The sequence below is a fragment of the Cottoperca gobio genome, chromosome 4 (genome assembly GCF_900634415.1).
Source record: "Cottoperca gobio chromosome 4, fCotGob3.1, whole genome shotgun sequence".
Taxonomy (NCBI): Eukaryota; Metazoa; Chordata; class Actinopteri; order Perciformes; family Bovichtidae; genus Cottoperca; species Cottoperca gobio.
This window is the reverse complement of record NC_041358.1, coordinates 20,254,839-20,272,462: the sequence shown is the minus strand read 5'-3', so window position 1 is coordinate 20,272,462 and position 17,624 is coordinate 20,254,839. Positions and strand designations below refer to the sequence as shown.

Sequence of the window (17,624 nt, the reverse complement as noted above, 5' to 3'; positions counted from 1 at the left end):
AAAACACACTTTTTTTTTTCTTTCTTTTTTTAACAGTACATGTTTATTATGTAATAAATCAAACCAGTGGGAATCAGAAACACAGCCGCAAATGCTAGTGGCATGCACACACACACACACACACACACTCGCTTTCACTAATATTGCAAGATGGAGTTGGAGAAGTTTCTAACCAGGTCGACTGAGGTTTTAGAAGACGGGTTATTACCAGTGCAGCTCTTTATCCGCCACACGTCTCTCGTGATCACCCCTGTCCTTCAGGTTTGAAACTTCCCATTTTCTACTTGAACGATCCCATTGTCCTCATAACGCTACTCATGCACAGCACATTGCACTCTGGCATCTCCTAAATTACTTCATCACGGACCTTTTTAATTCAGATGCAAAGACTAAGTGTGCTTACATTTTCAATAACTACAATCGTTTTATGCTACATCCTCTCTATCTGAAATTTGTTGTGTATTTACTGCTTATTCTACTCAAAGCATTCCCATTTCCTACAGGGTGAGAAGATAAGGAGGCATCACATGGGGAGGTGTGTGAGCAGCACATGCTGGGTGGTATGATCATGCAGACGTGCGCATACACTCAGCAGACATGGTCATTTGCCATCTTCCTCCCCACTGGTCTCCCTGTTATGAATATTACTTTATTACGCTTGTTGCGCATACTTACATGTAACGCAACCATTTTATTTTGAAAAGCAGGTATAACTCGCAGGTTTACATTAGCAGCCGAAGGTTTTACCACTGTTTACACGTGACAGACTATGTGCTATTCATTAACCAGTAAATGTTCCTCTCACCAGCATGTTATCATTTGGAAGGTGGCTGTGGAATGTTTTTACTCTCTTAGGTAGCTTCTGTTTATAATCCGAATCTCTAGACACTTTAAAATAGACTCAAAAAGTGACAGGAGAAAAATAAAGCTGCTCTTTTGGAGGTTCATGACATGCTTTCACCAATCTAGTGCACTACTGGAGGAAGAAGGATATGCCATGTTCCAGTCATAGTGTATCTCTGGGGAAATGTAGCATTTCCTTAGATGTGCCCTGTCTTCCTCACTTTGTCATCTTTGATATTACTTAAATAGGATATCTTCCTCCCTGGGTCCTTTGACTTCTCTGATTGGCCCGAGTTTACATCATCCTCTGCTCTGATTGGTTAATTATTCCACCAATTCCTCCTGGTATGGGGTCGGTGAATCCATCTGTTTCCTCCAGATTTTCTGCCCAAATCTAAGACCTACTGGAGTTTCACTTAAAGGGGACGCAGAGTTATCTGAGTGCTGACATTCCCTCCCGAATTACACTGGCTGGGTTTTATTTATTTTTTCACAGCCTGCCAAACCTTCTGAGAGAGCACGGGGCTTCGGTTCAATGGGTGAGGGCAGTCTTTGAGACAATTGGTTCACAGTATCAAAGTGAAGAGTTCATTTTCAGTCCTGAAAGTAACAGTAAGCATTTGTATTTCTTGTTTTTATAGTCTGTGGTTGTGCATTGTGTAACAGACAGAGAGTTCCTATTGCTGAAAGGACACCGGGTGAAACAGAGTCTCAATATCTCCTCTTGTCTCACACATTTTAATAGTAGTCTTCATAGTTCTTGGGGTTGAGGCAATAGAGGATGGCTCCTCCAAAAGAGAAGATGGTGGATCCCCAGGCCAGGCCGTAGCCCCAGTTAAACTCGTGGTACACTCTCAGACTGACCGTCTCTATGAACTTGATGGGGAACAAGACCAAGCTGCACATCTGGAGCACCACTGCAGAGGAAAACAGAAAAGAGAGAAGGTAATAATGTCAAAATAAGTATGGTAAATACATATAGTTTATATGGATACAGACATATAGACTGACCAGCTTACAAAAACTAGAGGAGAGAGAGATACAAGGCACTCGAAATAATGAAGGATTTCGGTGCCTTGGATTTTTCCCTTCCAACCTTCCATGGACGTAGATCATTCTGGAAGCTGGACAGTCATTGTTTTGTATTTTTGGACTGTCCTTCAGCTCTTCCTTTGTGTTTTTTTTTTGTGTGCTACAGAATCTCTTTATGTACCTGCAGAGAACAGCATGACAGCCACAGGCTTGTAGCAGCGACTCCTGGAGCCGGAGCACAGGGAGATCAGCGCCACGAGGAAGGAGATCAGGGTGAGGGCCGCACCCCCCAACAGCAAGGCCACTGTGGCAATCTGCCAGTCTGAGACACACACACACACACACACACACACACACACACACACACACACACACGGGGACAGAGAGGAGGGGGAGATGAGGAAGGAAAGGCATATAATCACACTGTGATAGAGAGTGACATAGGTAGCTAAAACGAGGTTACTCTGGAGAGCCGTGTCTGCGCTGTTGACAGGAGGGAGGAAAGTGGATAGATAGAGGGATAGAATAGGTCACGGGCCAGATTAGTGAGCCTCAGTAACACTGACATGCTCAATCTCACACCAGAGAAAAACGATTCCAGCCACTTAATGTTTATGGTGAATTACCAAAGCGAATACATAAAGTATTTGTGGCTCGGAGACTGAGACATCTCCCCGTGCATATTCTGAGAAGCTGCTGATGGCTCATAATGTTTTGATATGAGACACTGGGGATCCATAGCCAGTGGCAAAAGAAGAAGAAGAAGAAGAAGAAGAAGAAGAAGAAGAAGAAGAAGAAGAAGAAGAATGTGAACCATGCAGTGAATAACCCTCGAACCGAGCTCAGCAGTTTGTGGCTGACAAGAGACAAACAAATGCACACACGCCTGGCTACGCACAGATTTCAGCGTGTTCAGTAATGGACCCCGATGCAGCAGAAAGGCTTCTGTGAAGTGACTCAGATAATGAGTATCCCTCCCTCTTGGCTGATGCCAGCTCAGCAGCATTCTCAGCATTTCATTCAGATTTACTCCGAAAACACTCAACTGGAAATAACGGCCGTTTCAATCTCGTTTCCTATCCTTGTTGGAATGCTAAAGCGGAAACAAAAGAAGTGAACAACATGGGAATGTGTTTATTTAAAAAAAGAAAAACACTTTCTTTGTAGAGATTTTTGTTTGCTTTGTGCAAAAATAACCATTTGAGAAAAACTGTTTGTTTTTTAGAGACTTAATTAGCAATGAGAAGTTGTTGAGAGAAACACTACATGTTATTGTTTGTATTGATTGTGTGTCTCTTTCATAGTTTTACTGTTTACTTCCGGAAACAGGAGGTCCATTTGTAAACAGGCAGAGGATATTACGATGAGGTATTTGATTACACAGGAGGAAATCATTTAAAGTACAGTGGGTGGGGAAAGAAATAACATCAAAGCATGAAGGAGATTGGGCTCAGCATAAGTGATTCAATATTACAGTGGGTGGAAAATGTCACATTTGAAAGACTTTAGTTTAGAGTATGTTTTGTTTTACGTAAGTATACACGGTATTGTCTATTATGGAGCTCAGGAAATAAAAAATGATAAAGCCAAAAATATTTCCTCTCTGTTGAGGCAGAAAATCATTAAAACATTCTCCAACGGAGAGAAAGTGAAGGAACATAAGCCGCTTAAAATACAGTTCCCACTCTTGTTGGAGGGAAACTTTATTCCAGGGGCCAAGCAGCTCAAATATAAACAAACATCAACTACTTCTGACCAAATATGGTTCAGGATTTAGAGTTTAAAACTGGGTCCTGTCACCACAGGATGTTGGAAAGAGCCCACAAAAAGCAGAGCACTCGCTCCCTCCAGCCTGCCGCTTACACAACATGAGGCCCCCTTGGAGACTGACCCCTTGACTTGCTCTCCTACTGCCTCACTGGTTTCTCTCAGCAAAGGGCCACAATGACTTGACCTGTAGTTGTCAAAACCTATCATTGGTGAGATATCTTCTCTGCGTCTGTGTGGTGCCTTTAGCCCAGACAGCCTGCAACCGAAAGCCTTATCAGTGCGCTCATGAAAACAGCAGGATGCAGAAAGTAATTTCATCTCAGATTTGGAACGGACCCTTTATTTTGTGCAAGAAACACAGCCAGAGTCGGAGCGCTTAAAGGCTTTGACGAGCAGGAAGCGCCAAACTATTAATCTGAACCCTCATGATGACAGATGGAAAAGAAGATACAGTACATAAGATCCAATCTGAGCATTAATTATGGTCCCATGTGTGCACGTCAGGCACTGCTTAAGTGTTAATCGAAAAAATACTTCAGGGCCCCGATTCTGTTTCTTTGTCTGAGACAATGGTGGAAGATCTGTGTCACAGAAGAGCCTGGAGTGTCTCTCATCCTGTCACACACAGTCTCACTCTCTCAAGGGAGCAGGATGGAGAAGTTTAGAAAGCAGGAAAATCATCAACTTGAAGTCCCTGGTTCCAGACCCCAGTGTCCGTGAGCAAGACGCTGAACATTTACCAGCTCTCTGTATCCAACATTGTGCTGTGACCTCCCTCAAAGACAAGACAGTCACCTAGATACGGGATCGATAACGTATTAAATTATTAATATGCTTGGGCATCACTGTGTCTGACTGAGCTGTGCTCGCTCACACACCAGCTCCACATTCGTCCTATCATCTCGCACCAACCTGGCATCCACACACGCTGCTCTTGCACGACCGTTCCACATTCCCAGCCCTGTAAAGTCTGTATATGTTATACTTGACCTCCGACCCTCTGACTAAGTGTGTGTGTGTGTGTGTGTGTGTGTGTGTGTGTGTGTGTGTGTGTGTGTGTGTGTGTGTGTGTGTGTGTGTGTGTGTGTGTGTGTGTGTGTGTGTGTGTGTGTGTGTGTGTGTGTGATAGAGAAACTGGAATAGATCAGGCGTTACTATTTGTGTCTGTATATTTTAAACACTTCATGAGCATGTAACAGGGCAATATCTAATTTCTGCTTTTTAATTCACATATCCTCAAAACGTCTGAGAGGCCAGCTGGTGTTTCAGACTAACAGGATTTATTTAATGCCCAGAGCATGACATTGAGGAAATATTGGGGGGGGGGGGGGTAGAAACTGATTACTGGGATTCAAATCAATAAGCCTAGCCAAGCACACGCCTGAGGAAATGGACAGTTTGCTGTGTGCATTTACTGTGGTATGCTGCTTCTGCTGCTGCTGCTGAGAGCTGACACGGAGACTGCATGTCTTTATATGGCACCAAAGTGCACTTTGTCTTCGCTGACAGAGGAGGATCGGGGCCAACGTGACCCACACTTACTCATCTCTCAGACAGAAAGAAAAACATTTGGTCAGACTGACAAAAACACAGTTCACCACTCACCACACAGGAAGAGGTCAGACACAGCCAAAAATGAAATATATTTATAGCAGCACACAGAGACACACACACACACACACACACACACACACACACACACACACACACACACACACACACACACACACACACACACACACACACACACACAAAGGAAAATATAAGGAAGGTGTAGTGTGAGATAAACCTATATTTTACTTTGCAGAATAGAGTTAAGAACACTTTTCTTCTAATAATAATCCCCTATAAATAATGAACACAGGCTCTGGTAAATTACAGTGCATAGACAAGAAAACATGCAAAAAACAATTCAAACCCATAAAAAGTCCTGCAGTAAACACTACCTTTAATAAGCTTTGAACATTTAGTTTTTCTCCTCATTTTTAAAGCTTTAGTGGTATTTGTACTGGACTGGATTGTACCGTAAATGTTTCTGTTATTTTGTCCACCTTACAATCCAATGCAACCTAATACAGCAATCCCACAAGCTGTAAAAACGTGCTAGAGTTGAGTTCAATTACAAATTGCAGTGCTGCTGTTGATTTTAAAGTTGTCACAACAGGGCATAAATAAATGTTTTTCCTGAAATCACGATTGATTTTTGCTGTTCATACGGTAACCTATTCTCAAACACCGGTTTATCATCCGTGAATGACCGGCTGTGATGGAAATATGAAATGCTTCCATTAAAAAAACCTCCATGTGGACTCCGTAAAGAAGTTTCCTTAATAGTGGAAATCAGCATTTCTGGAGTGCTTCACTTGTTTCCCTGGTTACTAATCTCCAGGCATCTGGATCTCTGGGGAGTTCTCTGCTCTGACTGAGTTGCCCTCGCTTCTTGGCCGATGAAGAAACCCACACAAAGGCTCATTTTGTGAGTAACAAAAGGCCAAATGAAACCCCAGCTGGACTGCTCCTGGCAAAGCAAAATTCCCACATCATTCGGTGGCGCACAAATGTTTCAGAAGAAAAGTTAACTAGCCTAGATAAAAAAGAAAACAAAGATGCCTTAAATATCACACTTTGAAACTCAAGGATAAACTTTTACAATTCATTTTTTTGTATTTCCCACTTGGAAAGCAGCAAAGTGCAGCCAATTGTTCACTATCTTATTGCATATAGAAAAAGTGCTGGAGTTTAAATTAACCAGGCAATAGCTAATTATAAAGTAATTAACATTTAGCACTCTCTTGGGTGATATTTTATAATTCTCACCAACAGAACAGATTGCTTCGGCAGTGCACTGTCTGCGGAGACCCTTTGTTATCCCTAAGCGCTCCGACTTTCATTTGAATATGAATGTGGGTGTCTGTCTGCACCACGAAATCTACCATTTCAAAGATGAAACATCCCTTAAACTACAACTTAACAGCCCACTGGTATAAAAACTTCCAAAACAACATGGTGGCGCATCACCCTATCAGCCAAAATAAGTCGGTGTGCCGATGGGCTCATGAGCGTGTGTCTCACCGGTGACCAGCGTGCTGTTGCAGGACCACTCCGCGGAGCTGACGGGCTTCCAACAGGACACCCACATGGACAGGTAGTACTGGTCATCTGCAGTGACCCACGCCGGGCTCAACACGGCCCCGACATCCAGGCACAGGGCGAGACAGACGCACACCAGTCCCACCAACTTCAGGGGCGTCAACGCCGACACCCGGACCTCCTCTGTGCCGCTCACGGATGAAGACATATCTTAAGTATCTCACTCATTAAAAAGATAAGAAAAGAAGAATAACTTGTGTGTTTTAGGCGTCTAGGTTTTTCCTCAAAAACACAAGTTGAGTCAGGTTTAAGTTGTGTTGTCCCCTGTAGCCCGTGCCCGTATTGTGGGTAGCAGGATGGGGAGCTGCCGCTCACTCCGCGTCCCGAGTGCAGAGGACGCTGCTGCCGCTGCTATAGACCCAGCGCTCTGCTGACGGGACTGTGCTGCAGACCTCTGAAATAACACACTGCTGCACCTGCCGGGTCCTAGTGCCTAGAACTACTGCCACTTACTGTCCCTTACTGCCTCTCTCTCTCTCTCTTTCTGTTAGTCCTCATATGCACTGATGTAGTAAAAAAAAAAGCAGAAGAATAACAGCGTAGGCATTGGAAACTCTGCTATGTGGCTTTTTATTGATTGATGGCTGGTGTATTTGAATTCATGCAACATGACAAACAATCAGATTTACACAATAGACGTGCTATGGAAGTGGGTCGCAGAAATGTTTTATTGTTCTTTGTAGGCTAGGGTTATAAGTGCTGATTCCACAACTTTCAACAATACTCAGTCAGTACAGGCCATAATTCAACATACTGGAGAAACACTTTTTTAGTAGTCTCCTTTTTACTCCCAATCAGAAGGTTAGCTTTAACTCATAGTATACAACTTTACAACTGAGGTTAGCGAAGAAAGCAAAGCACTAATTGTTTTCTCATTTTCTTTCACCTGGAAAAAAAATGCAATTTACATAACATGTTGTGATTTACAGAAGGAATAACAAACTATAACTCAAATGGTGCATTTTTATTTTAAACATTATATATCACCCTTACATTATCCACTGGATGCAATTAAAATCTCTAACAATCACATATACAGCCTTTTACAAATTGTATTATGATTCATTAAAACGTATTCTTGATTTTAATAAAGGCCTACAGAATGCAGTACAATACATAACTTACCGTTTGTGTTTGTCTTTCTGTCAAATGCTGTTTCAGAGGTTTTGCTGCTGTACTCTGTGTGACATCATTTTACATTGATAAAATATTGGCAAATTACACATTTTGGTGTATTTGGTGGCAAATACAGCCATCATGAGGCTAAACATCCAGAAATAAAATGTATAAAAAACGTATATATTTTTTTCTAATTTAACTTACATCCAATATGGGCAAACCTTTGTTTTAGTGGGTTCCCTGCATTTTCTTGCAACACACTTTACCCCACTTCATTTTCTCTCCTCTATCTCTTCAGGTTACACTTTGTTTGACACCACTTTTTCTGTCTCACACACACATACACACACACACACAGCCACACACACGCACACACAGCCACGCACATGCGCGCTCACACAATGTGCTGAGGGAAGCTTATACAGCTCATTTTTTCCCCCTAATTGAACTTAGCTAATCCTTTGTCCCTAGGGAAGAATCTCTGCATTAATTGGTATTGATTACAGTAACACACACACACACACACACTCTCACACACGCACAGCAATATGTTGTATGTTTGCATGCACACACTCAAGTCATTTTTAAAGCAAATGAACTTCAAAGTTACATTTAAACAGAAATGCAACATCCACATCTATGTTAGACTCCTTGTTGATTAACTGTACATTGAAGTAAAGGGTTACTGACTGGTTGGTGGAAACACTAAATTAAAGAAAATAGTGATCATCTAATGAATACAACACAATGTTCTAATGAGATTTAAATTTCATGAACCAAATAGATTTGTACTGCTTCTTTTATACAGGCAGGCTTATATCATCATGTCTTTCACAGCATTTGGATTAGTGTGTGTGTGTGTGTGTGTGTGTGTGTGTGTGTGTGTGTGTGTGTGTGTGTGTGTGTGTGTGTGTGTGTGTGTGTGTGTGTGTGTGTCTTTGAGTTACAGGAGTGTAGGTCAACTGTTCCTAGCGGCAAAGTCTTTCAACGTCATTACTGATGCTAACAGATTGTAATCAGTGGACTCAATGAGTAAAAATATGACTGCACACACACAACACACAAACACACGCACACACACAAACACACGCACATACACACACAGTCTTGGTCTAGTACCAAAACTTTCAACAGTGTTAATATAACATTACCGCTGCAGTGTTAATACTGTATAACATTACCACTGCAGAGTTGCAGTTTACATATTTTATGGTGTGTTAGAGGTACAAAATGTCACCGCTCACATTGAAATGTTTAAATCGACTGACACAGAACATTAAGCAAACGTTAAACCGCATGGAAACAAATTGATAACTGTTGTCTCTGCCATCAATAACTGGCCGGCAGTGCACCAAAGCTGATTAGTTGATGTGAGCAAAGTACTAAATCAAAGCACGGGAGGACAAATGTGAGGCAAATACCACCAACTCATATGGTATATTGTTTGTTTAGTAATAAATCACTACTATTCATTTGAGTTGGATTTTCTTCTTAGTCTTCAAGGTCATAAAAATGTCAAAGGTTTCACAAACTCAACATAATTGGTGACAAATTGTTGGAGTCAATGCATTTTAAATACATTTTAGCAGACTAACTTAGAAACTAAACTTGTTACCATTGATTCCACTGTTATTGATTGCTGTTGCTGCACTAAATACAACTTATATTCACAGAACCCTTTTCAAAGAAGTCCTTTACAAGAACAGCAACAATTGAAAGAAATAAAGATAATTTTGCTTGTGTAATTCATTGCAGTTAAAATAAAAACTACTAAACACAATAACGACAAAAGAGAAGATTCAGTTACTTATTTTTGAAGGGAGAAAAAGCACATGAATATGACTGAATTTGATTTAACTGATTATGTGGTTTTAAAATTAAACCAAACAATAGAAATTCAATTTGGTGGAAATATGCACAGAAAAAAGGACCGAAATCTGACAAAATGTGTAGAATTATTTTAACATCTTCATCTATTTTTATTCAAAGTTTACGAGACATGTTGATATTTCTAACTACGGATATTACAATGGTCACAATAACACTTTCAAATAATTAATATTTTTCTCTTTTTCATACATTTTATCATTTTGTAATATTGTCTATACTGTAATGTTATGTTGTTTATTCTGCACACACGTCATCTATTGCACGTCTTTCCATCCTGGAAGAGGGATCCCTTCTTAGTTGCTCTTTTTCTCTCTTAGTCTATCTGTATTGAGGGTCCATAATGACAGAGGATGTGCTATGCTGTATAGATTGTCAAAGCCCCCTGAGACAAATTTGTGATTTGTCATATTCGGCTATATAAATTAAATTGACCAGACATTTCATTTATATTGTTAAACCTTTCAATTTGAAGCAATGCTGGATTTAATTATTAATCTGAATTAGTATGCAATATCACCTTAAATACAAGGATTGTTTAAATTCCGTTAACCTCATATATTATTCTACAAACTTATTTCGTGCTATAAGTTATAAGTTATTATGTGAGACGTAATTATTGTGGTCAGTATGTGTTGATCTCTAGGGTCTGTCCCTTTAACTCAGTGGAAGGGGCAGTTCATGGGGCGCTGGAGGCAAACAGAGCTTGTGCGCCTGCGCAACGTGCATAGCAACACTCTGTGGCAGCAGAGGAGACGAGGGACCGTTTATGCGCATTTTTGGGACGAAAAGAGGTGAGCTAAAGTGATAAAGTTTATTTTTACACCAACAGATGACTTTGTCACGAAGTAAAAGCCTGTAATATTTAGCAGAGGTCCTTCTATCGACCTCTGTTTCGGGATATCCGGCCGTTTGAATCATGTGTTGCTCGTTAAATCGCATCCGAGGCTTGAGACACACTGATCCTACAAATCATCCGCGCTTGTCAATACACGGGGCGCTAACCAGCTCCACACATAGCTAACGGTGCTACTCATACGGACGAGAAAACACCATTAGTAGCCACAAACATGGTTGTAGCTTTCAGTGGCTGTCCTGTCTCTCTTGCCGTTTGTGTAACGGGGCGGCGGCGCTGCTTTGTTCGTGATGTTTCCTCCGCTGGTGATCTAACTCGGCTAGCTACGAGCATGATTCCCGTAACACTGACACTGACACTGACCAGCAGCCGCCATTTGTCACATTGGTCAAGGATGTGTTATACTCACTACCCGCCCTTTAACACCTAGCTGTTATATTCTTATCCATTCGTACAAATATAATATTGGCTTATTATTCATTCCCAAAGCAACATGAGTGTGATGTTTTCACACGGCTGTGCTAATATTGTGTATAGTAATAGTTTATTTTTAAACTAAACTTTTTTTTAATAGGAATTTCCCCAAAGTGTGAAATTTCACATGTGATCTGGCTAAAATTAGATGTTTTTCTCAGTATTGCATCATCACAGTTCTTGAAAATGTGTGACATTCCCTCCCTTTTAGTCTCACTGTGAGTTAATAGGATGTTGTTGCTGTGTGGGATTATTTAAATAGCTGTTGATCTTAAAAAAAGAAACAAAGGAATAAGTGTATTGTTGAGAGGCAGTCTTGGTTTATTATTGTCTTGACTTGTTTCTACAGGTTCAAAGCCGTACATTAATGTGTGTTTGGTTTTCTACAGATAAATCCCCTAAAACAGACTCGCAGGAATCATGGGGAGTGGTAAGTTTATTGACACTTTTTGCGTTTACCCCACAGAGAGAGAAGTTCACATGAACTTTACCACTTATACATTTCCTAAAAAACACTCCTCTATTGTGTTGATATTCAAGTTGTGTGTCGTTTGTAATGTGACTCTTTCTGTTGTCTAAAGCACACAATTCCCATTCTTTCCTAAGGCAATTTCCTGTTTTTCTGCATGTCGCCATTATTTCTTTCTGCTTTTTCAAGTCTTGTGCTAATCACATCCCTGAACTTATTGTTTACATGGACATGATTACTTTGTTAGCACATCCCCAGGGCATATCTCAGAGTTTATGTTCTTGTCCTGGATGTGTGAAACAGAGGGCCGCTGTGTTTCTCTAACTTCATTCCTCTACTTTGTTTTATGTGGCCAAGGGATGGATGCCTAAATCAAAGGAGCTTTTGTTTTTATGCAGAAATGTGGGCACTGGGCAGCGCTCGGCTCTGCTCTACTGCCTTTGTTTCAATCCCCACCTCTCGCCCTCTCCCTTTTTTTTTTTGGCATCTATATCCTCTTTTACTCCTTCTGCTTCACTCATTTCTCTTTCAATACACTCCCTGCTTAAATCCCCCCCCCCCCTGCACTTCCTCCCCCATGCTGTTCTGCTTACTGACTCAGCCCTACTTTCCTCTTTCGTGTCTTATTTTCTTGTCTCCGCTTGTTATCTTGAATCATGTATTTATTTTTTTGTTGCACATATCTTTCAATTGTACATTTCCTCTTTCCTTGTTTTTGTGTGTGTGTGTGTGTGTGTGTCCCCCCCCCCCCTCCATTCCTCCTCTGTCGCCTGCCTCTCAGTGTTCCTGCCGGCGGACGCGGCCCACTCGGTGCTGCACAGGCTGCGCAGGGCAAACTTCTTGCTGGAGGAAATGAAGCAGGGTAACATCCAGAGGGAGTGCCGAGAGGAGATCTGCACATATGAGGAGGCCCGCGAGGCCTTCGAGAACGACGAGAAGACGGTGAGGGGATGAGAGAAGCATCACATCATACCTACAAATCATTTCTTTAAGGCTAACTACACACAGGAAGAGAAAAGTAGAACACATTAAAACACCTACTGTTTGAGTTACTCACTAATTGTCATGGCTAAACAGGGACATTAGGTCCAGCAGGGAGTCGTGCTCATAGCTCTCCCAGACAGACAGTGATTAGTCAGACAAAAACTTACCACACCTCACGGTGTCATTAAAAAATAATAAGCAGCAAAAACTTAATATCTTTCTGCTGCTTAATTTGCATAATTAATTATTATCTTGACCCTTAGCTGGCTGGAAATGTCTGAACACAGACTTCCAGCTGGAGCTCAGAGCCACAAATCAATACTACTACTGCTGAATAACTCATACCAGCCGTACTATGTGAAAAAAGAAAAGAATCCCAAATATCCCTTGAAAGTGCTATTTTGTTGGGTTATGTGTCCAGGAATGAAATCCTATGCCAAGAGTGGTAGCTTGTGGAATGTGGGTGTTTTTTCAGGAAGTGATGGTTATCAGCAGGAAGAACAGCCGAGTCCACGCTAGAGAGGGAGGCGTATTTGTAAAACTATTGTGAGAGGCCAGAGAGCAAAGTCACGCAGATGGACTTTCACAATCACGTGGTCGCTTTTTGTTCGGATGTTGTTGTCTACGGCCTTTTGTGTTGCAGTAATCCAGAGACAAAGTATTCATGCTGTGCGACCGTGTGCTTTGGAAACTGTTTTTGTGCCACCGTGTTTACACTGTAGCCGGCATTAATGTAGCGTGAGTGTTATCTCTGAGGAAATGTTTTTTGATCTTGTATTGATTTTTGACAACATGTGTGTCTGTCTTCTGATCGGCTGCAGAGACGGTTCTGGGAGGAATATGTGCGTGAGAGCAGTCCAAACGGAGGGCTGGAGACGGTGGTTGGAGGCGTCCACTCTCTCTACTTGATCGTGCCATTGCTGCTGGTCGTGCTCATCGTTGTCACCGTCGCCATCACTGTGTGGCGCTGCCACTCCCGCAAGCGCTCGCAGCGCAGCCCCAGCCTGGGACACTCGCATCACGACCACGTCCTGTCAGTGGTCTCTATGGACCATTGGGGGAGGGACTACCACCATGGTGACCATTCAGAACTCAGCGTGCACAGCAGCCCGGCTTATCCAGGCTCAGAGCTCACATCAGGGAGAGGAGGCGCTGGAGACCCGCCACCATCTTATGAGGAGGCTGTGGGCCATACAGACGTCCAAATAGAGACGGAGCCACCGCCACAGTATGAGGATATAGTCAACAACACTAGCTCTAGTGGCCATGGGAAGTAAACTTGTCTCTCACTACCACCCCAACAAAAGCGCTAACCTACACTAAGACCATCTGATAATTTAGCAGTGTCACTGTTGTGGTATCACCAGCCTTCCCCGTTCAACACATACAGAAACACAATTAACTGTCTGGTCAATGGACTAATGCAATCTTTGCCGGAGCCAGCGCTGTTGAAATTTGCACTAACCTTTCATCAATGAGGTGAAATAATAGCAGGAAGGATATTGCAATACCAATACCAACCAACCTTTGCTGATTTTTCCTCAAGTTGCATCTATGCTGCTGTCACACTGTAGCAAATAATTTTACTCAGCAGGCCTAACAAATGTTGCATGTGGCGTAAATATGTTCTGGTTGCCATAATAGAGGACAAATATTCTAAAAGTGTATATGGGGGTTGGACCAATGCTTTAATGAAGGTTAGTGCCAATGTTTCAGGCTTAAGTGAGCAGATATTTTGCACCTATTTTTAATACCTTTTACATTAGACCTCTTTGTTGTCAAAAAAATAATTTACTAGGGTTGGGCCCCCGCCCACACAAACACTGAGGAGCAGGTGTGCGGTGGTGCTAATGGCGTTCTTTGTGTGCTTAAAAAGTAACTGCTGATTTATTAACGCTGCGCAGATTGATTTTGGATGTTCAACTGAAGGTGGACATTAAAGCTGTCACAAGCAATCCCAATACACTTAGTGTCATCAGTTTGGGTGGTTGAAACTACTTTGTGTGTGTGTGTGTGTGTGTGAGAGTGTGTGTGTGTGTGAGAGTGTGTGTGTGTGTGAGAGTGTGTGTGTGTGAGAGAGAGAGAGAGAGAGAGAGAGAGAGAGAGATCTATCTTTGTTTTACAGTTAATGGAACGCACTCCTTTCTGGTGAAAAAAGGTCACCATAAGATGACGAGCATCCTTTTATTCATAACGTTGGGGAAAGCTCCTGTAGCGAGTTTCGTGCCCGTATGAGTTGATCAGTTTGAAAGACGCTCACAGTCCGAGCGCCGATCCACCAGTCAAGCAGTGCAGCAGAGAGGAGAGACAGATCGGCTTATACAGACGTGCAGCGATAATTACTATCAATTTTTAATTTAAACGTATCGTCACAGTTTGATCAGATAAAATTACAGTACCTTTCATACAACAACTATATCATCGTCCTTTGCAATGTTTCACTGTGGACGTCGTCATATGCCAATTCATTAGACTTCTCCCAGCACTTATATGAACTGTTTCCACCTATAATTGTGTACAGTGTCCAAACTGGTCTGTCTGTATACTTTGCATACTTGTAAAAATGTTTTGTTTTGCACTCAGAAAGAGCATTTAGACCAGTGGAAGCCAAAGTTGCTATTAAGCAGTCTTTGACCACTAGGGGGCAGAAAGAGAAAAACACTCAAAATCAAGCATAATATTTTTTTTGTGTAACCTGTAAGCAAACAAATATTTACTCATATCCAGCAGACACAGAGCACCATCAGCAGCCCACCTGAGTTTCATCCCAACAAATAACTTTTGAGTCCAATCTTTACTTTTTAGCTCTGGTTTGGTCGACAACTCCAGAGAGGAATATCTGGGTCTGTATATTGCTAAATACAAATATTTCATTAATTTACTTTTTGCTGGGCGAGTAGAGTGGATGCTTGGCTTGTTAACTGTAAATATGGTAAATAAAATAAAGTGTAAATGGCTACCCACAGTTATATATTGGGGGTTTCAGAATCAAAACAATTAGTCAAAACTGCATCGAGTTACAGAGTTGATTGATAATTTACTTTTCCACTTTTTTAAATTAGTAATTTGACTCATTGTTGAATTATAAAATATCACTTAAAGCAGGTTTAAATAGTCAAGTTGCCAAACAAATGCATTGGTCCAACTTCAGTTTACACTTGAATATTCTGGAGTTTAAATTTGAAGTTAAAACCAGCACTTACAAGGGGGGGGGGGGGAGGGGGGGTGTGTGTGTGTGTGTGTATTGTGTATGTGTGTCATATATGTTCTGACAGTTTTGTAATGCATGCAGCTCGGTCTGTACACCGGAGGATGGATGTGGCTCTGCACTGTTTGTTGATGGTCAGTGTTTGCTGGTCCATGTCCTTCTCTGGGCTGTTGACATTTATCACAGCCTGCTTTAACTGTGAAAATCTTTCCCTGCTCTTTCCTTTCCCTTCTCACAACTGTAACCGTGTCGTAAACGACTACAGAGTCTTCTGCCGTGCCACTTTCACTAAAAGCACACGGAGGATAGGTTTGCAGCCGCACCATAAATGTAAGTTTCGGAGTGACTTGCGCAGGATTGTGGGACAGAAAGCAATAGAAACAGAAGCTTTGGGAAAAGATGTTTCAGAGGGGAGAGATTCTGTATTTAACGACACTATGGGCAGATTTCACGTTTAGCATGTGTTATGTACCTGTATATAAATATGTATAGTCTCTACGTGTGAAAGTAAGTTACAGTGAGATTGTGTTTTGTTTTTTTGACTGCATAGGAATGCAGTGAATGCATTGACACGAGTGTAACTATTATACAGTAGATTGGGGATAAATGAAGGCACTTTGTGTTTAAGCTCAAAATTAGATGTTTGATTAAAAGGTAGGACAGTCTGGATTGATGTCTTTCAGCCATTAAGATGTCACCGTGCTCATAATCTATATGCAATGTTGCTGCATATACTCTAAAAACCAAATATATGTATGTAATGTTAACCAATACTGATACATGTCACATGTCCTGTCTACACCTCACAGACTTTGAGCACTGATTATTATACTTTTTTTGTGAGTTGACCTGTGAACCTCAGCACTAGCTATGACCTTGAACTGAGTTGTGCTGGTGAGGAGAAGCCATTTTGGTCAGGTCAGTTGTTGTACTGTTATTTGCAGAGTCCTTTTGTTTTTTACAATGCCTTATCAAACAAACAAAATGTTATATAACATTAAATGCAAGAAACTTGTTATAAATCGTTGATATGTGCAGAAGCTTGAATTAATTTGTAATAAAACATAAAAAATGTGCCACATGTTTCCTTAATTTCACTCGGTGTCACATTATTATTATTATTATTATTATTATTATTATTATTATTATATTGTGAGATTAAATTGTGAGTTTTCTTCTGTTCTCCTATTCCCTGCTGGACTCACACAAAGGATCAACAGGGTGTCAGCAGGGTCTTAAAAAGTATTAAAAGTTGATCAATCAATTTAGCAACAATTAAGGCCCTACATGGTCTTAAACGGCATAAGCAATTACATTTTGTAGCTTGTTTTACAGTTTGTATGTTTGTCCAAAAAGGTTGTTTGCTGAAGTTTGCGTGAATTAAATAAAGGTGTAAGCGCATTTTGGGATTCTGTGTAGTTTATTTATGGAATCCTGACAGATTTGACGTCATCTGAAAAGGACAGACTCTTCACCCTAACCCTATGACTATTTTTATGGCATTTCTTTATGACATAAATATTTTTTTCCCCCACTATTTTTATTACATTTTCAACATTACAGTCAAAACATAAAGAAATACAGAAAAAACAAAACAAGAGGTAATCTAATACAACATGGAGTACATTACTTATTTAGGCAAACATTCAGAAACAGAATATGTTCACGAGAGATACACAAGTCAAGCTGGGAACTGCATTACCACCGCAACTAGTCGCCCACTTGATCATCAGTTAAGTCCAAGTCTTTAACATAGTTTATAAAGGGCCTCCGTATATTCTCAAATATATGCTGCTTAGCCTTTAATGTGTAAGATATCCTCTCTAATGGAA

The 17,624-nt window shown here is 41.2% G+C and overlaps 2 protein-coding genes across 2 annotated transcripts; one reads left to right on the top strand and one right to left on the bottom strand.

Moving 5' to 3' along the window:
• Positions 1-24: 24 nt before the first annotated feature.
• tmem47 (transmembrane protein 47) lies at positions 25-7,151 on the bottom strand. Its single transcript, XM_029429664.1, has 3 exons — positions 6,718-7,151; positions 2,057-2,197; positions 25-1,760 (listed from the first exon to the last, which is right to left on the bottom strand). Exons 1-3 carry the CDS (start codon positions 6,941-6,943, stop codon positions 1,582-1,584), a joined length of 546 nt encoding a protein of 181 aa, XP_029285524.1. The 5' UTR covers positions 6,944-7,151; the 3' UTR covers positions 25-1,581.
• A 3,344-nt stretch (positions 7,152-10,495) lies between these two features.
• Positions 10,496-14,547, top strand: prrg1 (proline rich Gla (G-carboxyglutamic acid) 1). Its single transcript, XM_029430191.1, has 4 exons — positions 10,496-10,595; positions 11,521-11,561; positions 12,382-12,542; positions 13,406-14,547. The coding sequence occupies exons 2-4, from the start codon at positions 11,552-11,554 to the stop codon at positions 13,859-13,861; spliced, it is 627 nt and encodes a 208-aa protein (XP_029286051.1). The 5' UTR covers positions 10,496-10,595; positions 11,521-11,551; the 3' UTR covers positions 13,862-14,547.
• The last annotated feature ends 3,077 nt before the right edge of the window (positions 14,548-17,624 follow it).

Bases quoted from the DNA above. Each gene is read 5' to 3' on its own strand.
- tmem47 (XM_029429664.1), bottom strand. From the start codon at position 6,943: ATGTCTTCATCCGTGAGCGGCACAGAGGAGGTCCGGGTGTCGGCGTTG. The intron at 2,198-6,717 runs GTGAGACACACG...TGTGTGTCTCAG, and splicing joins CAACAGCACGCTGGTCACCG to ACTGGCAGATTGCCACAGTG. The intron at 1,761-2,056 runs GTACATAAAGAG...TTTCCTCTGCAG, and splicing joins TGTCATGCTGTTCTCTGCAG to TGGTGCTCCAGATGTGCAGC.
- prrg1 (XM_029430191.1), top strand. The intron at 12,543-13,405 runs GTGAGGGGATGA...GATCGGCTGCAG, and splicing joins TCGAGAACGACGAGAAGACG to AGACGGTTCTGGGAGGAATA.